This window comes from Chenopodium quinoa, unplaced genomic scaffold (assembly GCF_001683475.1).
Source record: "Chenopodium quinoa cultivar QQ74 unplaced genomic scaffold, ASM168347v1, whole genome shotgun sequence".
NCBI classification, from domain to species: domain Eukaryota; kingdom Viridiplantae; phylum Streptophyta; class Magnoliopsida; order Caryophyllales; family Amaranthaceae; genus Chenopodium; species Chenopodium quinoa.
The window spans coordinates 3,412,470-3,432,825 of NW_018742733.1; the positions used below are offsets into that span (position 1 = coordinate 3,412,470).

General features: G+C 38.4%; 3 protein-coding genes across 4 annotated transcripts; 2 read left to right on the forward strand and 1 right to left on the reverse strand.

Annotated features, from left to right (window-relative positions):
- Positions 1–6,172: 6,172 nt before the first annotated feature.
- On the reverse strand, positions 6,173–11,960 carry LOC110723890 (uncharacterized membrane protein YuiD-like). 2 transcript variants are annotated; one of them, XM_021903296.1, is made up of 6 exons: positions 11,373–11,960; positions 10,511–10,667; positions 7,648–7,698; positions 7,198–7,290; positions 6,981–7,001; positions 6,585–6,682 (listed from the first exon to the last, which is right to left on the reverse strand). In XM_021903296.1, the coding sequence occupies exons 1-5, from the start codon at positions 11,510–11,512 to the stop codon at positions 6,984–6,986; spliced, it is 459 nt and encodes a 152-aa protein (XP_021758988.1). In that variant the 5' UTR covers positions 11,513–11,960; the 3' UTR covers positions 6,585–6,682; positions 6,981–6,983. The 2 variants fall into 2 exon arrangements, with proteins under 2 accessions (XP_021758987.1, XP_021758988.1); XM_021903295.1 differs by lacking the exon at positions 6,981–7,001 and having other exon boundaries at positions 6,173–6,682; positions 11,373–11,951.
- An 836-nt stretch (positions 11,961–12,796) lies between these two features.
- LOC110723640 lies at positions 12,797–13,456 on the forward strand. Its single transcript, XM_021902985.1, has one exon. The coding sequence runs from the start codon at positions 12,797–12,799 to the stop codon at positions 13,454–13,456; it is 660 nt and encodes a 219-aa protein (XP_021758677.1).
- A 598-nt stretch (positions 13,457–14,054) lies between these two features.
- LOC110723641 lies at positions 14,055–14,684 on the forward strand. Its single transcript, XM_021902986.1, has one exon. The coding sequence runs from the start codon at positions 14,055–14,057 to the stop codon at positions 14,682–14,684; it is 630 nt and encodes a 209-aa protein (XP_021758678.1).
- The last annotated feature ends 5,672 nt before the right edge of the window (positions 14,685–20,356 follow it).

Here is a 20,356-nt window from a genome sequence, read left to right on the forward strand (position 1 = left end):
ATTTGAAAATTCGAAATGGTATATTTTTAAATTTAGTTTGAAAATTCGAATTGGGTTTTTATAAAAATTAAGTTTGATTATATATAATTATTTTTTTTTTTGTGTTAATTTTGTGTAAATATAGAAATTAAATGTATTATCCGTTAAATGTATTTATTGTAATATATAATTGATGCAGGAATATGGTGGAGACGGAAATGATTACAGTGGGATATTTGGACATGATGGTCCATTCGAAGAAGCTCAACAGGCGATTGATTGGGCAAAACAGGTTGCAATTGCAGCTGGATTTTGCTTGGTAGTAGCAACTCATAAATCTCAACGGGATGGTAGAATGGATCGCATTTTGAGATGTAACCGTTATCGCAAAAGAGAAGAAAGAGATTTTCGTACAGCCACTCGGTTTGACACAAAGCGGAAAGGTTGTGGGTGTGAGTTCAGAGTAAAGGTTCGACAACTACGGAGTCGTGACGGTTGGGAAGTGATAGGTTACTCTAAATGGGGGTATCACAACCATGAGATGATAGTATATGAAGAGGGTCATCGACAACTGAGCGGCTTAAGTCCTGCTGCGAAACTAGTTGTGAAAGAAATGAGTGATGCTCAAGTGAAGCCTGCTAAAATATTAGCATCTGTGTTAGAGAAATTTCCAGAAGACCATCCAAACCGAAGACACATCTACAACGTCAGACAGCAACTCAGGTTTGAACGGTCAGAGGGAAGGAACCCTATACAGCAGCTGCTACACCAGGCACAATCACGTGGTTACCTGTTCTGGTTTGATTCTGATGAAGATACAGCGGAGGTGACTCATCTTTTCCTTGTGCATCCTGATTGTGCTGATATGATCAAGTCTTGGCCATTTGTGATTTTGATCGACTCAACGTACAAGACAAACAAGTACAAGTTCCCTCTGGTTGAGATGGTTGGGATGGCTCCAACGAACCAGAACTTTCTGATTGGTCATGCAATCATCAGGGATGAGACGGCTCCAAGTTATTATTGGGTGTTGGAGAAGCTGAGAAACTACATCGGGCCTAATGTTCATTCCAGCAGCCATCGTCAACGACTGTGAGGGAGGTCTCTTTGCCCCCATAGCAGAGCTGTTTCCCGAATCGAACCACTTATTGTGCACATGGCACATCAACAACTGCGTGAAAGTGAAAGCCTACAACCTTTTCAAGAAGAATTTGGAAATGGCAGAGAGATTGGTGAATGGTAAGTGGCGGAAGATCCTACAGGCTACCACAGAGGAAGCGTATGAGCGAGCATTGGCTAACTTCAGGGATTCGTACCAGTGGTGTCCGGCACTGGTGGACTATGTGATGCATCAACGGGTCCCTCACAGGGAAAAGTTTGTCAAATATTGGACAAACCAGGTACTTTATTTTGGGAACACTACAACATGTAGAGTTGAGAGCGCTCATAGAGCTACCAAGGACTGGATTGATTCATCGACCGCTGCTTTGGATACACTGTTCGCTAGACTGAACAAGTCAATTGAAACTCAGAAGAACGACATCAGGAACTCTCTAGAGGACTCCAGACGACGACATGGTACGATGTATAGCCATTTTATATTTAAGATTCTCCATGGTCGTGTGTCGCACTACTGCTTGGGGTTGATTCTCACTGAGCTGAACAGGGTGAGGGACTTGGCTGACGAAGTGTATGCTCGGTGTGGGTGTACTATTTCAGTAACTCATGGATTACCTTGCGCATGCACCATTCACCGCGTTATTACAGAAGAAAGGGCGTCGTTACATGTTGATCAGGTCCATTCATTCTGGAGGACGCTTGTTATTGGTGAGCATGCAGACAATCAAACGGCCGACCGTGAACAGGAGGAGTTGGAGCAGTTCCGTTCGATGTACGACCGAGTGTCCTCCAGCCATCCTTCTATTATTCGTGACGCTACTCATGTACTTCATGACATGTTCCACCCGTCTAACTTAGATTATGAGGAACCCGAATGAGTTGACCGTCCTCGAGGTCGACAACGGCGGAACAGGAGTGCGTTTGAGTATATCCGTGGTCTTGGTCGTGGTCGTTCTCGTGGTCGGACATCGTCATCTAGTCGTAGTCAATCTTCATCGTCTGTGAATATGCCCCTGAGAACTGGTACGTTTTGGTTGTTTTTATTGCACATAGTTTTAAAGTGTTACTCCTGCCTTCTTAACTGTCTATAATTATATGGTGAATAGGAAGAAACGATGTTGATCAGTTTCCGTACAAGGAAAGGATACCTGCGATCATCATGTCGTACTTGGAAGGGTGGAATGATGTAATCGGAGATGGTAACTGCGGATTCCGGGTCGTGGCTGATGTTTTTCAAATGGGCGAAGACAACTACGGTTTGGTGCGTGAGTTGATGTACAACGAAATTGCCTCTAACCGAAATGTTTATCGTCATGTGTACCAAGATGACTTGGATGGCGCTCTGCGGCGTATCCGGTGGGGAGGTGGACCTTGCGGCGAAAATCATTATTTTGACGCGCCCCTAGATCTGTTTGCCGTTGCAAACATTTACAAATGCGCAGTCATGCATTTCGGCCTGGGAGTGCATAGTCAAGCTTATTATCCTTGTACCACGGTTCTCCCTTGGCGGTCGCGTGAGACTGTCACCACACCGGTCAGAGAGCTAGCTATTGCGTTTCTTGGGTCGTCATACAGACATTTCATCCGTCTAGACATGTCAACCGATTTTCCGGTGCCACCGATTATACCTCGGTGGTACAACATTCGCACAGCGAGCGTAGAGGGTTGGGATGCGCTATATGAATGAAACACCCTAGCTGCATTTTAGTTTTTCATGTTTACATTCTTTATTTGTAATCTTATTTGTACGTTGCTCTTTTAATGAGAACATTAATATTTTATATTGTATTGCTTACTGCATTCTATATGTTGCATGGGTAAGTTGCGCGGATCCATGAACGGTTATATCAAACTTTAAAAACAGCACTGATAATATGTTTAAGTTGGAAGCTAAAAGAACAATCTAAAATGTTACAATTTTACAACATAATGTCCAACATAATGCTCTATAAATAAAATAAAATAACCATCAGTAATCCCTCCTCGACGACGACTCCCACTGCGCAAGGGTCTGTTCCAGACTATCAACAACAGCTCTCCCTGTTGCACTCATGCTGTCCTTCTCAAGAGAGAGTTTCTGTACGTCCTGCATTATCTTTCCCATCCACTGCATACAACAAAAAACAGAAGATGAAATACAATAACAACAAATAAAACTTAATTAAAAGACAACGATAAATATAATAAAAGACATACCGCTTCCGTGGCAGTAGGCGGTGGCACATAATCATCATCGCTGTGGTCGAGATCAGCGATCAACCTCGGGTGCAAATACCGGTTGAACCATTCCATGTAGTAATGGTCACACATGGGAGTAACCCCAGAGGGCGGCCGCTGCAACTCCGCAGTCCATAAGCGGGCCACCATCGGAAACTGGTCCCACGTCCCGGTCATGATATCCGGTCATTCCACGACGTAATCCCTCGACGATGCAGGTCGGACCGCCTTCATCGGGCACGCCGGGGGAGGAGGGACAACTTGGACAAATCCAAGCTGGCGAAGACAACGCTGGGGCATGTACGCCTCGACGATGTCACGATACTGAATGAGTCCCGTGTACAGGGTCCTGGGTACCCTAACACTAGGGTTCGGGCCGAAAGGCATCCAGTTCACCTGTACAATAACAACATATAAAATTTAATAACATGAATATCATATGTGCAAATAATAAAATGTAGACTCTATAAATAAACGTTACCTCTAAGGGGGACAGCCTGTCCAGCAATAACCGTATCGATCGGAGGCGGTCAACGGAATTCTTCTCCGAGCGCGGACTCCACGCACAAGCACAAGGCATCCCCTCATCAATAGGAACTGGGTCACGATGTGGTCGCAATGCAGGAAAGTACTCGTATATCCAGGTCTGCAATAGAGTCAGACACCCAGTGATACCTGCCGCGTCAGCCCGACTCGCGAATCCTAGTTGGCGATACAAATACGCCAACGTAGCCGATCCCCAGGAAAACTGGCCTACACTGTCGGGGTCACACGCCTCTACGATGTCGCGTGGCCTGAGCTTGTTTCCGCCGCTCTTATCCGGAAACAAGGTACATCCGAGGAGTAGAAAAACATAAGCACTCAGCTGTGCGTCGGGCGTCCTACGTGCACTCGGGTACAAACACCGCTGTAACACGGATGCGATCTTCACACCTCCGTGTTCCCAAACACCTAGCGCCTCGGTGTATAGTGCAGCCCTGTCCACCGCCAACAACTCCGCCAGCGAATCTGCCTGATCCGCATCAGCCACATCACAAAGTCGTTTACCCTCAACACGAATCCCCAGAATGGCCTAGACGTCATGTAACATGATCGTCATCTCACCGAACGGAAGGTGGAAAGAGTTTGTATCCGGCTGCCATCGCTCAATGAAAGCCGTGATCAGCGTACTGTCAATCTTATCGTGCATGGTGGCAGGAACGTGCTTCACCCCAGTGCCCTCCAGTCGCTCGAACATCTCGCTCTCCGCCGGCCAGGCCTCAGCCTATGTACGCAAAAAGCTACAAGTCTTTTCCCGGGTATGACATTTCAACAACCCCGTAACTGAAGGCCTCTCCTGGTCCTCCCAAATACGGGCAGCTATGTGTCCTAGAAAGCTAGGAATCACACTCCCGTCAACAGGCCCACCGGGCACCTCACTCCTAACAACCCAAGAATCATTACCGGCCCTCGACCGTTTCCTGCTTGCCCCAGATACAGTGGACGCAGATGATGTGCCAGATCTACTAACAAACATACCCTTACGCACCTCCACCATATGCGTCTCGTACATGTCATCAACCCTCTGACTGAATGGACCGTAATCATCATACGGTCAACTGCCTCGTCCACATCCTCATCCTCATCTGCGCCCTCCTCCTGCTCCTCCTCCTGGTCACCCTCCTCAGCATCATCATCGTCATCGTCATCCTCATCCCGACGGTGGATCCGTTCTCTACGAACTGAGGCCGAAATACCACGGGATCTGACATGTCTATGCCCCGACCTCTCCACTGAATAACTTCTACTAAGAAGCTCTATATTCTTCCCCGCACCATGACGACCCAGTGAATTCTACACAAAATTTTAAAATATATAAACATACAAAAATTTATACGATAAATAATCATCATCGCAAATCAAATAAACTAAAAACATACAAATAATTGTAAACAAAATATAAACGTAGAAAAAATACAACGAAATTGAAAAAATTTATAAAAATAAACAACAACATATAAAAACAATTCAAAATTATATTACAAAAAAAAAAAAAAATTAAAAACATTTTTTTAAAAAAATAATAAAAAAAAAATGGGGGGGGGGGCGCCCTGGCTGGACGCCCAGCCAGCGGTGGTGGCGCCAGCTGCAGACGCCGCCACCAGTTGGCTGGCGCCTGGGCTGGACGCCACAGCCACGGCTGCGGCGCCTTGAATAAACGCCACAACCGTGGATGTGGCGTCCAGCCCAGGCGCCAGCCAACTGGTGGCGGCGTCTGCAGCTGGCGCCACCACCGCTGGCTGGGCGTCCAGCTAGGGCGCCCCACCGCGGTCACGGCGGTTTTTCTCTTTTTTTTTTATACAAAATGTACCTTTCCTCCTTGGGACATCCTTCCCTCCGCCGCCGCCGCCAATTCCTTGCCTTGCCGCCTCGACATTGCCGTTATTTGATTTTTTTTTTTAGAGAGGTTGAAAGAAGATGAGCAATGAGAGTGTGAGTGATGAGAGTGTGAGTGATGAGAGTGTGAGTGTTTTTTTTAAGGTCAAGGGCAATTTTGGCAAACCAAGTGAATTTTGTGGGCTTTATGTAGTAATTTGTGGGCGATGTTTAACAAATCCCTAAATCTACGCACCTTCAAACCACAAGATTCCAAAGTTGTCTCATAAGATGAATTACCTCCATAGTATCTTCGAGGCTTAATCCAAATTGATTTTTCAAAATCTTCACACTTCTCCTAAACCTTGTTAATGATATTGAAAATCAAAGGTAAATTTTGAAAACCGTTCAAATTCAAAACAAAAAATCTGGACACAGCTTGAATAGACACAATCTGTCCATCTTGTTTATTGACAGAGCACAGCTTTAATAGAGAGATAGGTAATCCACAAAAACAACTTCTTCTCCATTGACATTCTAAATTGAAAATTATGCAAGTATAATTTGGGCCATGCTTTTTTTTCTTTGAAGAGAAAACTAGGCACGCACACAATCGAATACAACAACTTTCTTTATCTACAACTTTTTCCAAGATCCAAAACAGAAAATATAGATACATATGGTTAACTCTGGACTAAATTGGCAGTCCTAAAAAAATTGGTGAAACTGGAAAATTTCAATATGATGGCACTAATACTATCTACTATATATATGACAAATGTTGAGGAGGGATTGCGATTTCGTACAGCTGTGTTTGATCAACAGGATAACAAAACTGACGACAGTTTTGCTGCTTGAGCTTGACTGTCCATCAAACTGTAAAAAATGCCCATGCTGCTCAAACTCTTACAGTCGCCACAGGATTAGGAATGGAAGTCGGTTTTTAGAGCATCTATCTGTAAAATTTCATAAGGTAAGCAACAACACAGCCCAATATAGCACCTGCTCCAACCTGCATTGGCATGATAAAAATTCAAAATACATTCTCCAACTCAACCAAATTTTAAACTCCAATATCTCTTTATAAATCCGATTGCAAGTAACATATTTAAACAATTAAAAAGCATGTGTTGAGGCACCTAGAAAATACATTCAACATACAAGATAGTATGACGAGGAATTCTGATTTTGAAATGTTTGGAGATTTTGAGCAATATGATAAAGGTTATTCTTGAAATTCCAGCTTATAATAAACTTATCATATTTGAACAAGGCAACTTAAGGGCTTTAAAACCTTTGCCACCACTCACCAGTCACCACTGCCAAAATGCCTATATCAAATAGATTGAACAAATATCAGACATTGGATTCTCTTTGCACTATTTAACAATTACAGGAAAATTGCCACTATAAAATTTCCAGCAGATGCATTATCCATCGTGAATGAGAAAATCTAGACAGATTTTATAATTATGGAAAACATGCCAACGCACAAATTATAAAAGGTATCATAAAAGCTCAACAAACCTGTAGAGGAGTATGACCCAATGAGTCTCGCAGAGGTTTACAATTAGAAAGAGGATGTTCAGGAGGCAGCTCACAAACCATTTGATTCAATAACTGCAACAAAGAAACAAGCATCACCAAATTTGGAAAGAAGAACACCAAAGAAATGTATTACTAAACTGAAAATGAGAATTCTTTGTACTTCTCCGTTTTTTTAGTTGCATCACTTTTGTTTTCACGGACTCCTATGCAATTTTTGAAGTAAATTGAGGTAGAGAGAAAAAATAAATGGGGTCCATGTGGTAGGAGAGAATTTATTAATTAAAAAGGAAAGTGATGCAACTAATTTAAAAAAATGGAGGAAGTATTAGAGGTTTCCTAGAGTCTTTCTCAATCTCCACTACGAAAAAGCTTACAATTTCTAAGAAAATTGTATACAAATAGAGTATCTCCAAATCCAAGCCAACTTACTTGAGCTTGCTGACCAGCATGAAGTCTCACACCAGAGGCATCATACATCACCTGCCAAGCAGAAAGCAAAAGCTCATTACAACACGTATATTTACCTTGTTGAAAAGTAAGTGATACAAGACATGTTAGTGCATCAAATCTGACAAGCATTAGTGAGTACTGACAGCCAAATCCCTACCTAAATCCTTATACATGTATAGAAACAATTTATTTCCATGCTAAAACATGAAAGGGGGAAATGTTTAAGTTATTAGTCAATCTTGGGGAAAAAATGCCTGACTGTAGCCTACAAATGACACTTTTAGGCCATGCTTGGATTTAGGGTAGAATATTAAGGGTAGGGGTGAAAGTTCGGTTTTCGGTTTGGTTTTTTGCCCAAACCGAAACCGAACCACTCTAATTCGGTTTCTGGATTTTAGAAACCACACCGCACCTCTTTACTTTCAAAACCGAACCAAACCAAACCATTATTATTTCGGTTTCATAAAAAAAAAACCGAACCAAACCAAATTTTCTTATCAAGTACCATAAACATCAAATTTTGCAAAAAAAAAAAAACCAAATCAAACCACACCAATCAAAACCGAACCAAACAAAACCAATCCATACAAACATAATTAAACAAGTTTTCTAACATGATAAGAAAAAATTGAATAAAAAGTGCCGAAATATCAGAAAAATATTTGGACATAAATTAGAAGTTTAGCATAAATTAGTAGAAAAAAAAAAACTCAAACCAAATTAAAAGAAAGAAAAAAAGGGCATACCTCACATTCCATCGAAAAAACATCGAATTTGGCTTTTAAAGGTCAAATTCGACCATGAAAACTCTAGATCTAGAGTTTTCATGGTCGAATTTGACATGAAAAACCTTTAGTTGATGGTGTTAAATCAAAACCTCGAATTTAGTAGATGGTTTTCGTAGATGGTGAAGGAGGGCGAATTTGAAAGCAAATTCGTGATGTATTCGTTAATGGTGGCGAGGAGAAAGACAAGAAAAAGGTTGATGGTGTTCGTAGATAGTGAAGGCGAGAAACGAAGAAGAGGAGAGGAGAGAGAATGGACGGAATCCTCAAGAGGAGAAGAGGAAAGGAGAGAGAAAGGGTGGGGGAGAGAGTGTTAGGTTTTTTTTTTTTGCATTAAATACCTAGGGTAATTTAGAGTTGGGCTAGGGTTTAATTGGATTGGGCCTATATTTCGGTGTGGTTCGGTTTTGTTCGGTTTTTCATTTTCGCAAACCGAAATCGAACCACACACCGAATTTTTTTTTTTTTAAAAAACCGAAACCGAACCACTCCCGAAAAAAACCGAACCAAATTTCTTATTCGGTTCGGTTTTCGGTTTGGTTCGGTTTTAAACCGAGTTTGTTTCACCCCTAATTAAGGGGACAATAAAAGTCAAACTTAAAAAACATAAGTAATTAGAGGTGGTGTTGTAGGAGACAAAGTGTTTACAAATGAAATAAGGTAGTTATGTCATGAGGGCAATAGTTACCCACCCTCCCCCTAGTGTAACTATTACCCCAAAATGAGGGTAATACTATAATAGTTACTCTTTCTTCACCTCTTACCACACACCATCACTACATAATTATCCTTACAATCACACCATCACTATCTCATCCTTCCTTTATATTCACTTTCATTTTACTTAGTTTGACTTTATTGCCTTAGTAATACATCTCCCTCGATCTATGCATGCTTTAGCACAAAAAAACAATGCTGTATAATTCAGACATGTGAGAACAAATATATGTTTTAGCAGTATATTTTGTGATTTTACTGCTGTTGAATTCAAAATCCAAATTTGATTTATCATCCAATCACACCTCGTTGTTCATGCAACTTAATTATATGTGCCTTCTTTCAAAAGTGAAATAAAACTATCTTACCAAATATTAAAAATGTAATCTTGATGAATATGCATTTGATTTGGCTTCATGCTCAAACACATATCATAAATGGTTTTTTCTATAGATAAATATTCACTTGACTAGGCTTCAGGCTTTCTAACATTACATATTATAATGTTTCTAAGAGAACTAAGGGCCTGTTCTCATTAACTGTACTCAACTGAGTTGAACTGAAATGAATATTTTATAAGAGAAGGAAATTAGGAGCTGAACTAAACTGAGCTTAACTGAATTTCAACGTATGAGAACAGGCCCTAAGTTAGGCATTTTTTCTTGGGCTATAACCCCTAATCCTTGTTCCCATATCCTAGTTGTCTCCCTCATCTTGTCAAAAACGAGTGGTTTGATCTATAAATAAAAAAAAAGCATGTTTTATGACAGCTGAGGGAAGGAGGGAAAAACATCTATAAATGAAGAAAGAGTATTATCCCTTCCTTTACAATCCTTTCCTTTTCTTCCCATTCCCAATTCTTTTCCATTCCTTCAACTAAAGCCAAACATACCTCAGCTGAATATCCTAAAATGTCAAACCAAAAAATTATATAAAAAAAAAAAGGCTCCTCCAAGTCTCCAACATGAAGGTATGTGAAAGAATTATATATCAAAAGGAAAAGCATGAGAAATTACCGAGCTAAAGTTGGCTATTCCTACTATTTAAGAATCTTAAAATTGTTGAGGCAATTGGCTTAAGACAATGAAAGTTAAACTTGAAGAATGAATCAGCATGCATCCAAATATGAGTCTTGCCAAGTGCTTCAAAAGTTTCAGTTTTTACTTTGAAGTGATCAGTATAATATCAATGGATTGAACTATCATTATTAGTTATCTGTTTTAAGTAAAAACAATACTCTTACAGAAGCAACAAGCACTGCATTCATCAGACAATCCAAAAATTATAAGCAGCATCCCATAAAGGATAGTGTGAAGTACATCTGGTTAAGAAGTACATACAACGCAAGCCAAAACGACAGCTAGAGCAAATGCCGATCCACCTGTTCCTTCTTGCACACCAATTGCCACGGCAAGAGCTGACACGCCTGCTGAATGCGATGATGGCATGCCGCCAGAACTTAGCATCCTTCTAGAATCCCATTTCTTTTCTTTGAACCTGTCAATTTAAAAATTATATATTGCAAAAGGAAGAAACTTGAGATAGGGATTCAAAGAAGATATGTTCAAAAGCACAAATTATAAGGACTTGTCAACCAATGGGTATCATGCAAATATTCTAACAACAAAATATTCAAGATCCTTGAAACACTAACAATATCAAAACTGCTTATATAATACATTACTCCATAGTCCATACCTATCACAATACACCTCAGAAACAATTGTAACACCGAAAAGGGCAAAAACCGCAAGAGGTGTTACAGGAGACATTTGCACATAACCTAAGTAGATTACAACTGAAAAAAAATATATATAACTCAAATGCATAACAAAACATGCATAACTAATTATAAATGCTAAACAAAAGATCGCAACTTTGACTAAAATCTAACATTAAAACCATCGAAAACAATCAAATCCAATGAAACTCTAAATTAAACAATCAACAAAACCCAATTCACACAAATACATGATAATCATGATCTATACATTAAAGTAGCTAAAAATGTAATCAAATCAACAAAATCCCACATCAAAATTCAAACAAATTTATAAACCCTAATCACAAACAACACAAAATCAAACCCAATTGACCTAGAATGCAACAACCCCACATGATCCAAACCCTTCAAACAGTACAAAATGCAATGAAATCAAACAATTTAATAGATTGAAAGAGAAATTGGGGATAGAAAATTACCAAGAGGTAAAGATCTTAAGAAATTGAGCAAGAGAAATAGCAAGAAGAGCAGAAACAAGAGGGAAATTAGGAGGGAACATTAACAATTGATCTGAGGAATTTGAACTTGCTATTAATGCGTCTATATTTCTTCCTGTCATCACCTCCAACTTTCTTCTTCTGCTACTTCTTGTTCGGTTAATCCACCAGCAGCAGCAACCCCAAGAAGAGAGAGAAAGAAGGGGATGAGAGAGAAAGACGTTTTTTTAGTGAATTTTTTTTTTGTTTGTTTGTTTTGGGTATGGTTTGAATGTTTGATGGGAAGAAAATGGAAAATTGGGGAGTTTCAATTGGTTAGACTCAGAAGTCAGAAGGTGAAGGTATCTTCTTTGGTGCTACCGTGCTATAGCTCATTGTCTGAGTTTCGTAATACACTTGTACACTGTTCGAATATACAAGTATAAGCCAATCTAAATTAGTTGAGTTGGTTAAAATTTCGTGTGATATGAGGGTTACTTATGACTATGTTTAATCGGGTTGATGATTTAATTACGAGTTGGGACACTTGAGAGTTGAGATGCATATGTTTCCAGTTGGAAACAAAACAAGTTCATTTGTTTAATACTCTATACTAAAGGCTTGTTTACTTGACCTTATTAAAATAAATTTCAGATCTAATAAGTTCAAATAAATTACAATAATGTCTAATAAGTTCAATAAGGTTTTATAAATTTCAATAGGTTAAATAAGTTCTAATCAGGTCTAATCCAATAACTTCTAATAAATTCAATCAGGTCTTATAAGTTTCAATAAAGTTCATTAAAATCTGACAAGTTTAATAAGGTCTTTATCTGAACCTATTAAACTTATTTTCATTGTATTTGAACTTGGGTAACCTTTATTAGAATTATACTTCGTATTTTTTTTTTCTTGAACTGAACTTATTATACATAAAATAAGTGAAAATAAGGTGAACATAACATATCATTAGAGACTAGTGAGTTCTCTTAAAACCCGGATCACACACTAGTTATAAATTTGAATTGTGAGTAAAACTCACTAAACAATTTCTCCAAAAATGTGGAATATTCAAGCAATATGTGTTATGGAGTGTGGACTTATGGTGTGAGAGATATCCCACAACCGTAATTCTGATAAAAGAATGTTTTTGAGTGTACTCTATTAATGGTAGGGAGGGTGACAATTTAGTACTTGAAAGGCTAGACAAAGGCTATGCAAATACTCCTTGGCTTACGAAATTTCCGCATGCCCATATTGTTTTCCTACCAATTCAACTCTCAGATCATGCGCCAATCTTATTTCATACTACCCAAAATATAAAAAAGAAGAGAAGTGCTTATAAAATAGAACAATGGAGTCTAGATTACAATGAGTGTATCCAAGCTGCCCAGAGTACTTGGAATGCACATCAAAATGGCTCCCCTATGTTTAGACTTGTTAAAAAAATACAAAAGGCCAAACGAGTAATCAAGAAATGGTCCTTAGAGGAATGGAATGGAGAATGGGATCAGTTTGAAAAGGATATCTTGGAAGCGCAACTCATTCTAGAAAATGAAGGAAAGGAGGAGGAATTTATTAAAGCCAGCAAGCGGTTAGAGGAATACTCCAGGAATTTGGCTACTTATTGGAGGCAGAGAGCGAAGATTAATTGGGATTATGCAGGGGACACGTGCTCTCGATATTTTTTCAACTTTGTTAAAGGAAGAAGGGCTCGTAATAAGCTAGAGGCAATCAAAGACGAGCAGGGGGCTTGGGTTACAGGGGAGCAGGACATAGCGAACATAGCTGGAAGCTACTTCAAGGATTTATATGGGTGTAACTCCTCAATTCACTCACAAGACACGCAGCAGAGGAGTTTAGAAATTCAACAAGTGCTAAGGGGTATTAAGACCACGCTCACAGAAGACCAAAGGGATCTCCTGTCCAAACCTTACACAAGAAGTGAAGTGAGAGATGCGCTTTTCGCTATGAAACCGTGGAAAGCACCCGGGCCGGATGGTGTACCAGCAGGCTTTGGATGCAAGATGACATCACTGAGGCTGTGTTGTCCAGCCTCACATCAGGTAACATCCTTCGCCAAGTAAACTGCACAAATATTTCCTTAATTCCCAAGTGTGACAATCCCGAAACCATAAATAAATTAAGGCCAATTGGGTTGTGTAATGTTGTTTACAAAATTATCTCTAAATGTATCACTAATAGGCTAAGGAAAATTATTAATGGTTTAGTGAGTCACTTTCAAAACGCTTTCGTCCCGGGAAGGGCTATCTCGGATAATATCCTTCTAGCACATGAATTGCTAGAAAATATCAGGAATTCAAAAATAGGAAAAACAGGGAAATTAGTGTTAAAAATGTAATCGAGAAAAATCTAATTAGTAAAATCTACAATTAGCTAGATATTTCTAGAATAACCTAGTGTCTTAAGAGAAATCTAGAGAAAGCTAGTAGATAGGAGTAGAGTAGTATGTCAGTGAAGGAGCATGTAAACCGACCTACACCACTATAAATACTTGCACTTGGCCATGTAAATGTAAGCTATCCCCATGCAATAATACTTCAAATTTTATCCCACACTACTTCCACTCACCTAAATTCTAACATTTGGTATCAAGAGCCACAAATTCCCAAAGCCTTCCTACAATATCATACACATATTAGCCCAAACACAACATAATATATAATGGCCAATAACAATGTAAGTTTTCCCATTCCAATTTTTGGGGGAGAAAGTTATGATTTTTGGAAGATCAAAATGAAGACAATGTTACGATCATATGGACTATGGAGTTATGCCGACAAAGGCTATAACGAACCTGAAGATGAAAGCAGTCTAAGTGATGCTCAAAGGAAGAGACTTGAGGAGGAAAGGATGAAGGATGCAAAGGCATTATATCTCATACAAAATGCAGTGAAATATACCATTTTTCCAAGAATTATGAGGGCTAATACAGCAAAGGAGGCATGGGAGATTCTACAACAAGAGTTCCAGGGAGATAGCAAGGTGAGAAGTATCAAACTTCAATCTTTAAGAAGAGATTTTGAAAATTTAAAGATGAAAGATAATGAGTTGGTTAAAAATTATTTTTCAAGAGTTATTGAGATTGTTAATCAAATGAAATCATATGGAGAAGAAATTTCGAATGAAAAAATTGTGAAGAAAATTCTAGTATCATTAAATGACAAATTTGATAATATAGTTACAATAATTGAAGAAACAAAAGATTTATCCAACATAACTATTGAACAACTTATGGGATCTCTGGAGTCCCATGAACAAAGAAAAATCGTCAAAGTAATGATGAAGACATGATGGAGACCGTGCTTGCAGCAAAATTTTTCCTTAAACTAGGAGAAATCAAGAGAAATGGGTCCATGAAGAAGGCCGAGGGTGAAGATGAAGAAGATTCACCAAAATACAAAGGTATGGAGAATAAATTATTTTGTAAAATTTGTAAGAGAACTAACCATGATAGTGCAAATTGCTACTTCAAAGGGAAAGCACAATGTTGGATATGCAAAAAATTCGGCCATGTTGGAAAGAATTGCAGGTTCAAGAAAGCTGATGTGGAAATTGCTAATTTTGGCAAGGAAGATAATGAAGAAAGCTTATTCTGAAGAAGAAAATAAAGAGGTTGCTAATGACAAGTACATTAGCAGAAATATTTGGTGACATGAGCACTAAAATTAGAAGGAAAAATAAAGGAAATACATTCGAAAGGAGAATTTGGGAGATATGGTGACACGAGCATCAGATCAGTTAGAAAGATGGTAACACGAGTACCAAAATTAAACAACAAAATTAAGGTTGGTAACATGAGTATCAACACAATGACAAGAAGAAAAGTCAAGATTAGAACACTACAACAAATTGGCCTTTGTGCCACGGGTAAAATCGTGGCACAAGTTTAAAATTTCCGTGGCTATGCAATTTAGCCACGGGAATTTTAAAATTTACCCCCGTAGCACAAGAGGCCGTGGCTAGTAATTTGCTACGGGAAAATGGATGTCGTGGCAAATTTTGATATTTATGCCACGAGTATTCCCGTGGCAAAGAAATTCTCTAGCCACAAACACTAATGCGGGCTAACAAATTATTTGCCACACATTCTACCGTGGCTAAAAAACTTTGTTTAGACAAATATTATTGTAGCTAATAATTTCTTTTCTCAAATTTTACTGTGGGTAGTGAACTTTGTTGCCATATATATTATTGTGGCCAATAAGGCTTAAAATAATTTTTAAAAAAAAAATTGAATTTGTATTAATTTAACTTAGTGCAGAAACACAATAACACATACATATACACAAAAGTTACAAAAATATGTAATTTGTGTTTGTAACACACTAAAAATTAGATTATTACAATCTACAACTATGTTCGTGAACTCTTTAACTTAACATAATCTGTTGTGCTGATATTGATAAGGCAAGAACGCATCAATTCGTTGCTGCTGTGTGGAGTGTCCAACCAGTCTAGGGGATCTCACATATGTGAGCATTTTAATGAATTATAATGTGCTGCAGGATGACACTGAGCCCTTCTGACTCGTCATTGAAGTCCTATAACATCAAACAAAAAAATGTGTTAGCCCATTTGAATATCAATTGTAGCTCTTAAAGCAACCAACGACTATGCAAGGGATTTATAACAAAGATAGCCGCCTTTATAGTGAAAGGCCGACAGTAAAAGATGCAGCATCAGCATCGACTACATCAGCAACAATAACTGCAGTGGCTAGCTTGGCTGGATTAGCAGTGACAATGTTATGCATTCGCAATGATTGATTCTGTTATAAAGTGAGAATAAATAAAATCACTATTATAAGTTTAACTCAAGCAGCAGCAAGAGGAGAAGACTGCAGGGTAGCAAGTAGTGAAAGGACAAAGGCAGCAGCAGCTAGTAAGGGGAAGAAAGATAGTAGAGCAGTAGGCAAGGGAGGTGGAAAGGCAATAGCAGCCAGTAGGAGAAAAAAGAAAATGAAAAAGAATTAGATTACAGTCCAAGACTCCAAGTGAAACTTAAATTTACTATCATAGGACAAAAACTCTCCCATATTTTGTAGCAAATGTTCGTCAAAATTAACAATAATATATACAAACCAATATAAATAAATGTATCAGCAAAATATACCCAGCAACAACAAAGCTCAGAAGACAATCTATAAGGCAATGGGGCATAATCATAAAGCCAGACAACATCACAAGACTGAAGCACAAGAAAAAAAAAATTTATAAAGCAAGTTGTCCTTCAACTTTCACAGATTTCTTAATCTCATCCCAGGTCCTTAGAATTATTTTTATATACAGGGGATGCATGCAATACTGCAATGACAGTTATTCAGATGGTAGCATAATAATTAAGTTTTTATACATCATAACAAGCAGTATGAAATGAAACAAACTGAGTTAGAACAATGCCTTTCTTTTTTCAGTCAACCTGTAAAGATTTAAAATCATACAACCTTTCCATAAGGATATCACTGTCCATTCCTTTCCAGAAAGAACATCCTTTCTTATACAACAAATTACCCCATGATAAGCTTACCTGATAAACGTTTTTACCCCCTACATACCAATAATTTTTTACTGTCTTAAACAAAAAAAGCAGAAAACAATCACTTTGATTGCAAGATTTGCAACTTAGGAGGAAACATTCGAAGAAAGTGTATGCAAACCATCACATATTCTAGAAAAACAAGTCAACCTCAAAGCAATTCAAGCCTATGAGTATACGACAGTGGACAAATTCAACAAAGTCCAACCTTTGAATTGCATATTCACAATGCATAACTATTACAGGAGGACCCTAATTCAACAAGAATGTAAAAAACAATCGAATAAAAGCGAGCTGCAACAGATGATAAACCAAATAACTTAAACCATTACTGTGATTTAGCAATAGAAATTTAAACCTTTTTTTTTTGCAAGTAAAAAACATCAATACAAAAATATAACAACCCAATAATAATAACTAGTAAGCTCATAATTCATGCCCACCCAAATTCCAAATTTCATCAACAACATATAAATTTCAGTAACACTAAAAAAAATAGCAAACTTGCAAACAAATATACACCAATTTGATATAAAACCCAGAAATAATACTAAATTTAATACAATTTATGACCTTTCCTACATCCCTAATGCCCAATTTCATCAAAACCCAAGTAAACCCACTTTGAAAAATTAATAAAAAAAATAATAAAAATGATAAAAATTGTACCCTGAGGAGAAGGTGAAACTTGAGGTATAAGGGTGAAAGACCGCCGTTTATTAGTGGAGTAAGCGGCCGTAGGATCAGTGTGATAATCAAATCGCAGCGGCGGAGAAGCATTTGCTGCGGAAGCGTCGGAATCCCGAGCCCCGGACCCACCCACGCCGTTGCGAACCCAACCCATCCAGCCCTAACCCCCCACCTCTGCCTCCGTCGGCGAAAACTTAGCCTCACCCAGCCCTGTCTCCGTCGGCGAAAACAACATCAATTGTTGCATCTAATCGCATTGCTCTTAGTCTCTCTCTCCTCTTCTCTGATTTCTCCATGATAATGGAAGATGATGGAGATTTTAGGGCGGAAGTATACGAATTTTGGGTGACAATTGGGGGTTTTGAGTTTTGGATGATTGAGATGCCTAATTGATTGAGAAATTGGAGGTTTTACGAGTTTAATAAGAAATTGGGGGTTCACGGGTTTCACGGTTACGTTATTTAACTTTCAATTTTTATAAATTTGTTTTCATATTTTTTTTTAAGTTCAAAATGTTTATAAATTCACTTTTTTTTTTAAATAGTCATAAATTCACTTAAATTGACCTCAAATATGCCTATTTAAAATTAAATTCACTTAAATTGACCTAATATCAACATAAATTACCAAAATAATACCTATTTTAAATTAATTACCTAAACAATACGAGTAGCTATTACCTATTTAGAATTAATTAACATTTTGTTTCAAAAAAAAAATTAGAATTTGAGCGGAAAATCTTTTCATGAGATAACGAGAAAATTTGTTCTAAAAAAAACGAGAAAATTATTACTTAGGACAGTTGTCTAAATTTACCACGGAAAAAACTAATCGTGACAAAATTGTAAAGTTTGTCACGAGAAAAGAGCTACTCGTTGCACAAAAGTAAAGTTCGCCACGGGAAAAGCGCTATTCGTGGCACAAGTGTGATATTTGCCACGGGAAAATAAGTACCCGTGGCAAAAAATAATTCTTCTTATTTAGGTTTGTATCGTAGTTCATTTTTCCCGTTGCTAGATGAAATTATGCCACGAATTTGGAATTCCCGTGGCATAATACGTGGCACAAGTGGTGATTTGTTGTAGTGGAAGTTGTCGGTGACAACAAGAAGAAATAACATCAGAGGTCGTTGGTGACAAGAGCATCAACAAAACCGAAAGAATATTTTGAGAAGATGACGTACAGTTTGGAGTACAAGATTTTTCAGATTAAGGGGAAGTGTTAAAAATGTAATCTAGAAAAATCTAATTAAATTAGCTAGATATTTCTAGAATAGCCTAATGTCTTAAAGAGAAATCTAGAGAAAGCTAGTAGATAGGAGTAGAGTAGTATGTCGGTGAAGGAGCATGTAAACCGACCTACACCACTATAAATACTTGCACTTGGCCATGTAAATGTAAGCTATCCCCATGCAATAATACTTCAAATTTTATCCCACCACTACTTCCACTCACCTAAATTCTAACAATTAGCAATCAAGACAGACATGAGCAAAGCGTATGATCGGATTAAATGGGATTTTCTTGAGTGTGCTCTTATTAAGTTTGGGTTGCCGGATCTCATGATCAAAACGTGAGAACGGTGTCCTTCTCTGTGATCATAAATGGTTCACCACAGGATAGATTCCAACCTAAATGTGGACTACGGCAAGGGGATCCCCTATCCCCGTATCTCTTTATTTTGTGCATGGAATGTCTCTCTGGGCTAATTAGAGATGAAGAAGCAAGAGGTAACATCACTGGAATCAGCATAGCACGTAATGCTCCTAAAATTAGCCACCTTTTCTTCGCGGATGACTCGGCTTTTTTTTTATCAAAGGAGAGGAGAATAATGTTTTGACCTTAAAAACATTACTAGATAAATATTGCAAAGCCTTTGGCCAGATGATAAATAAAGACAAGTCAGTTTTTTTAGTCAGCCCCAATTCGAAGGAAGAGGACATCATTAAGTATAGCGAATTCTTGGTATTACTAGAAGCAACAGCTTTGGCACGTATTTGGGTATACCTTCTGATTTTGGTGTCTCGAAGCAGCAAATTTTTTGCAAAGAAGTCGACAAAGTTAAAGAGAGACTGAATGCTTGGAACTCCATGTTCCTTTCCCACGCATGCAGATTAACCTTGATTAAATCAGTGCTATCGAAATTAGGAACTTATATTTTTTCTGTTTTCAAGTGTCCTGTCAATTTCTTAAAAAGAATTAACAGCATTGTTGCAAGATTTTGGTGGCTTGGCAACAAAAATGGAAAGGGCGTGTATTGGAAGAATTGGTCACTGCTCACCCGAACAAAGGAAAAAGGGGGTTTGGGCATCCTTGATGCTCGCTTTTTCAACCAAGCCCTCCTTGCTAAGCATGGCTGGCGCATAATTCAAGATAAAGAATCTTTGTTTAGCAAAATTTATAGTGCAAAGTATGGAATTGACAGAATTTCTTTCTTCGAGGATTCGTGGTGTAGGAGAAGTAGTGGCTCGTGGGGTTGGAAAGGTATCAAATGGGGCCTGCAGATGCTAAAAAATGGAAGTGCTTGGTCCTTAGGCGATGGGTGCTATGCAAAGATTCACCATCCCTGGGTCAACGGTGCTCCCCCAATTTGGAGGTATCAAGGCTGCTCTAACAATGATTGTGTTGCCAAGCTTAGGACTGAAAATGGAGAATGGGATCTAGGTGCCTGCAAGGACTGGTTCAGTGATGAAACAGTTAAGGAAATCTCTAAAATCAGAGCCATGACAACAGGATATG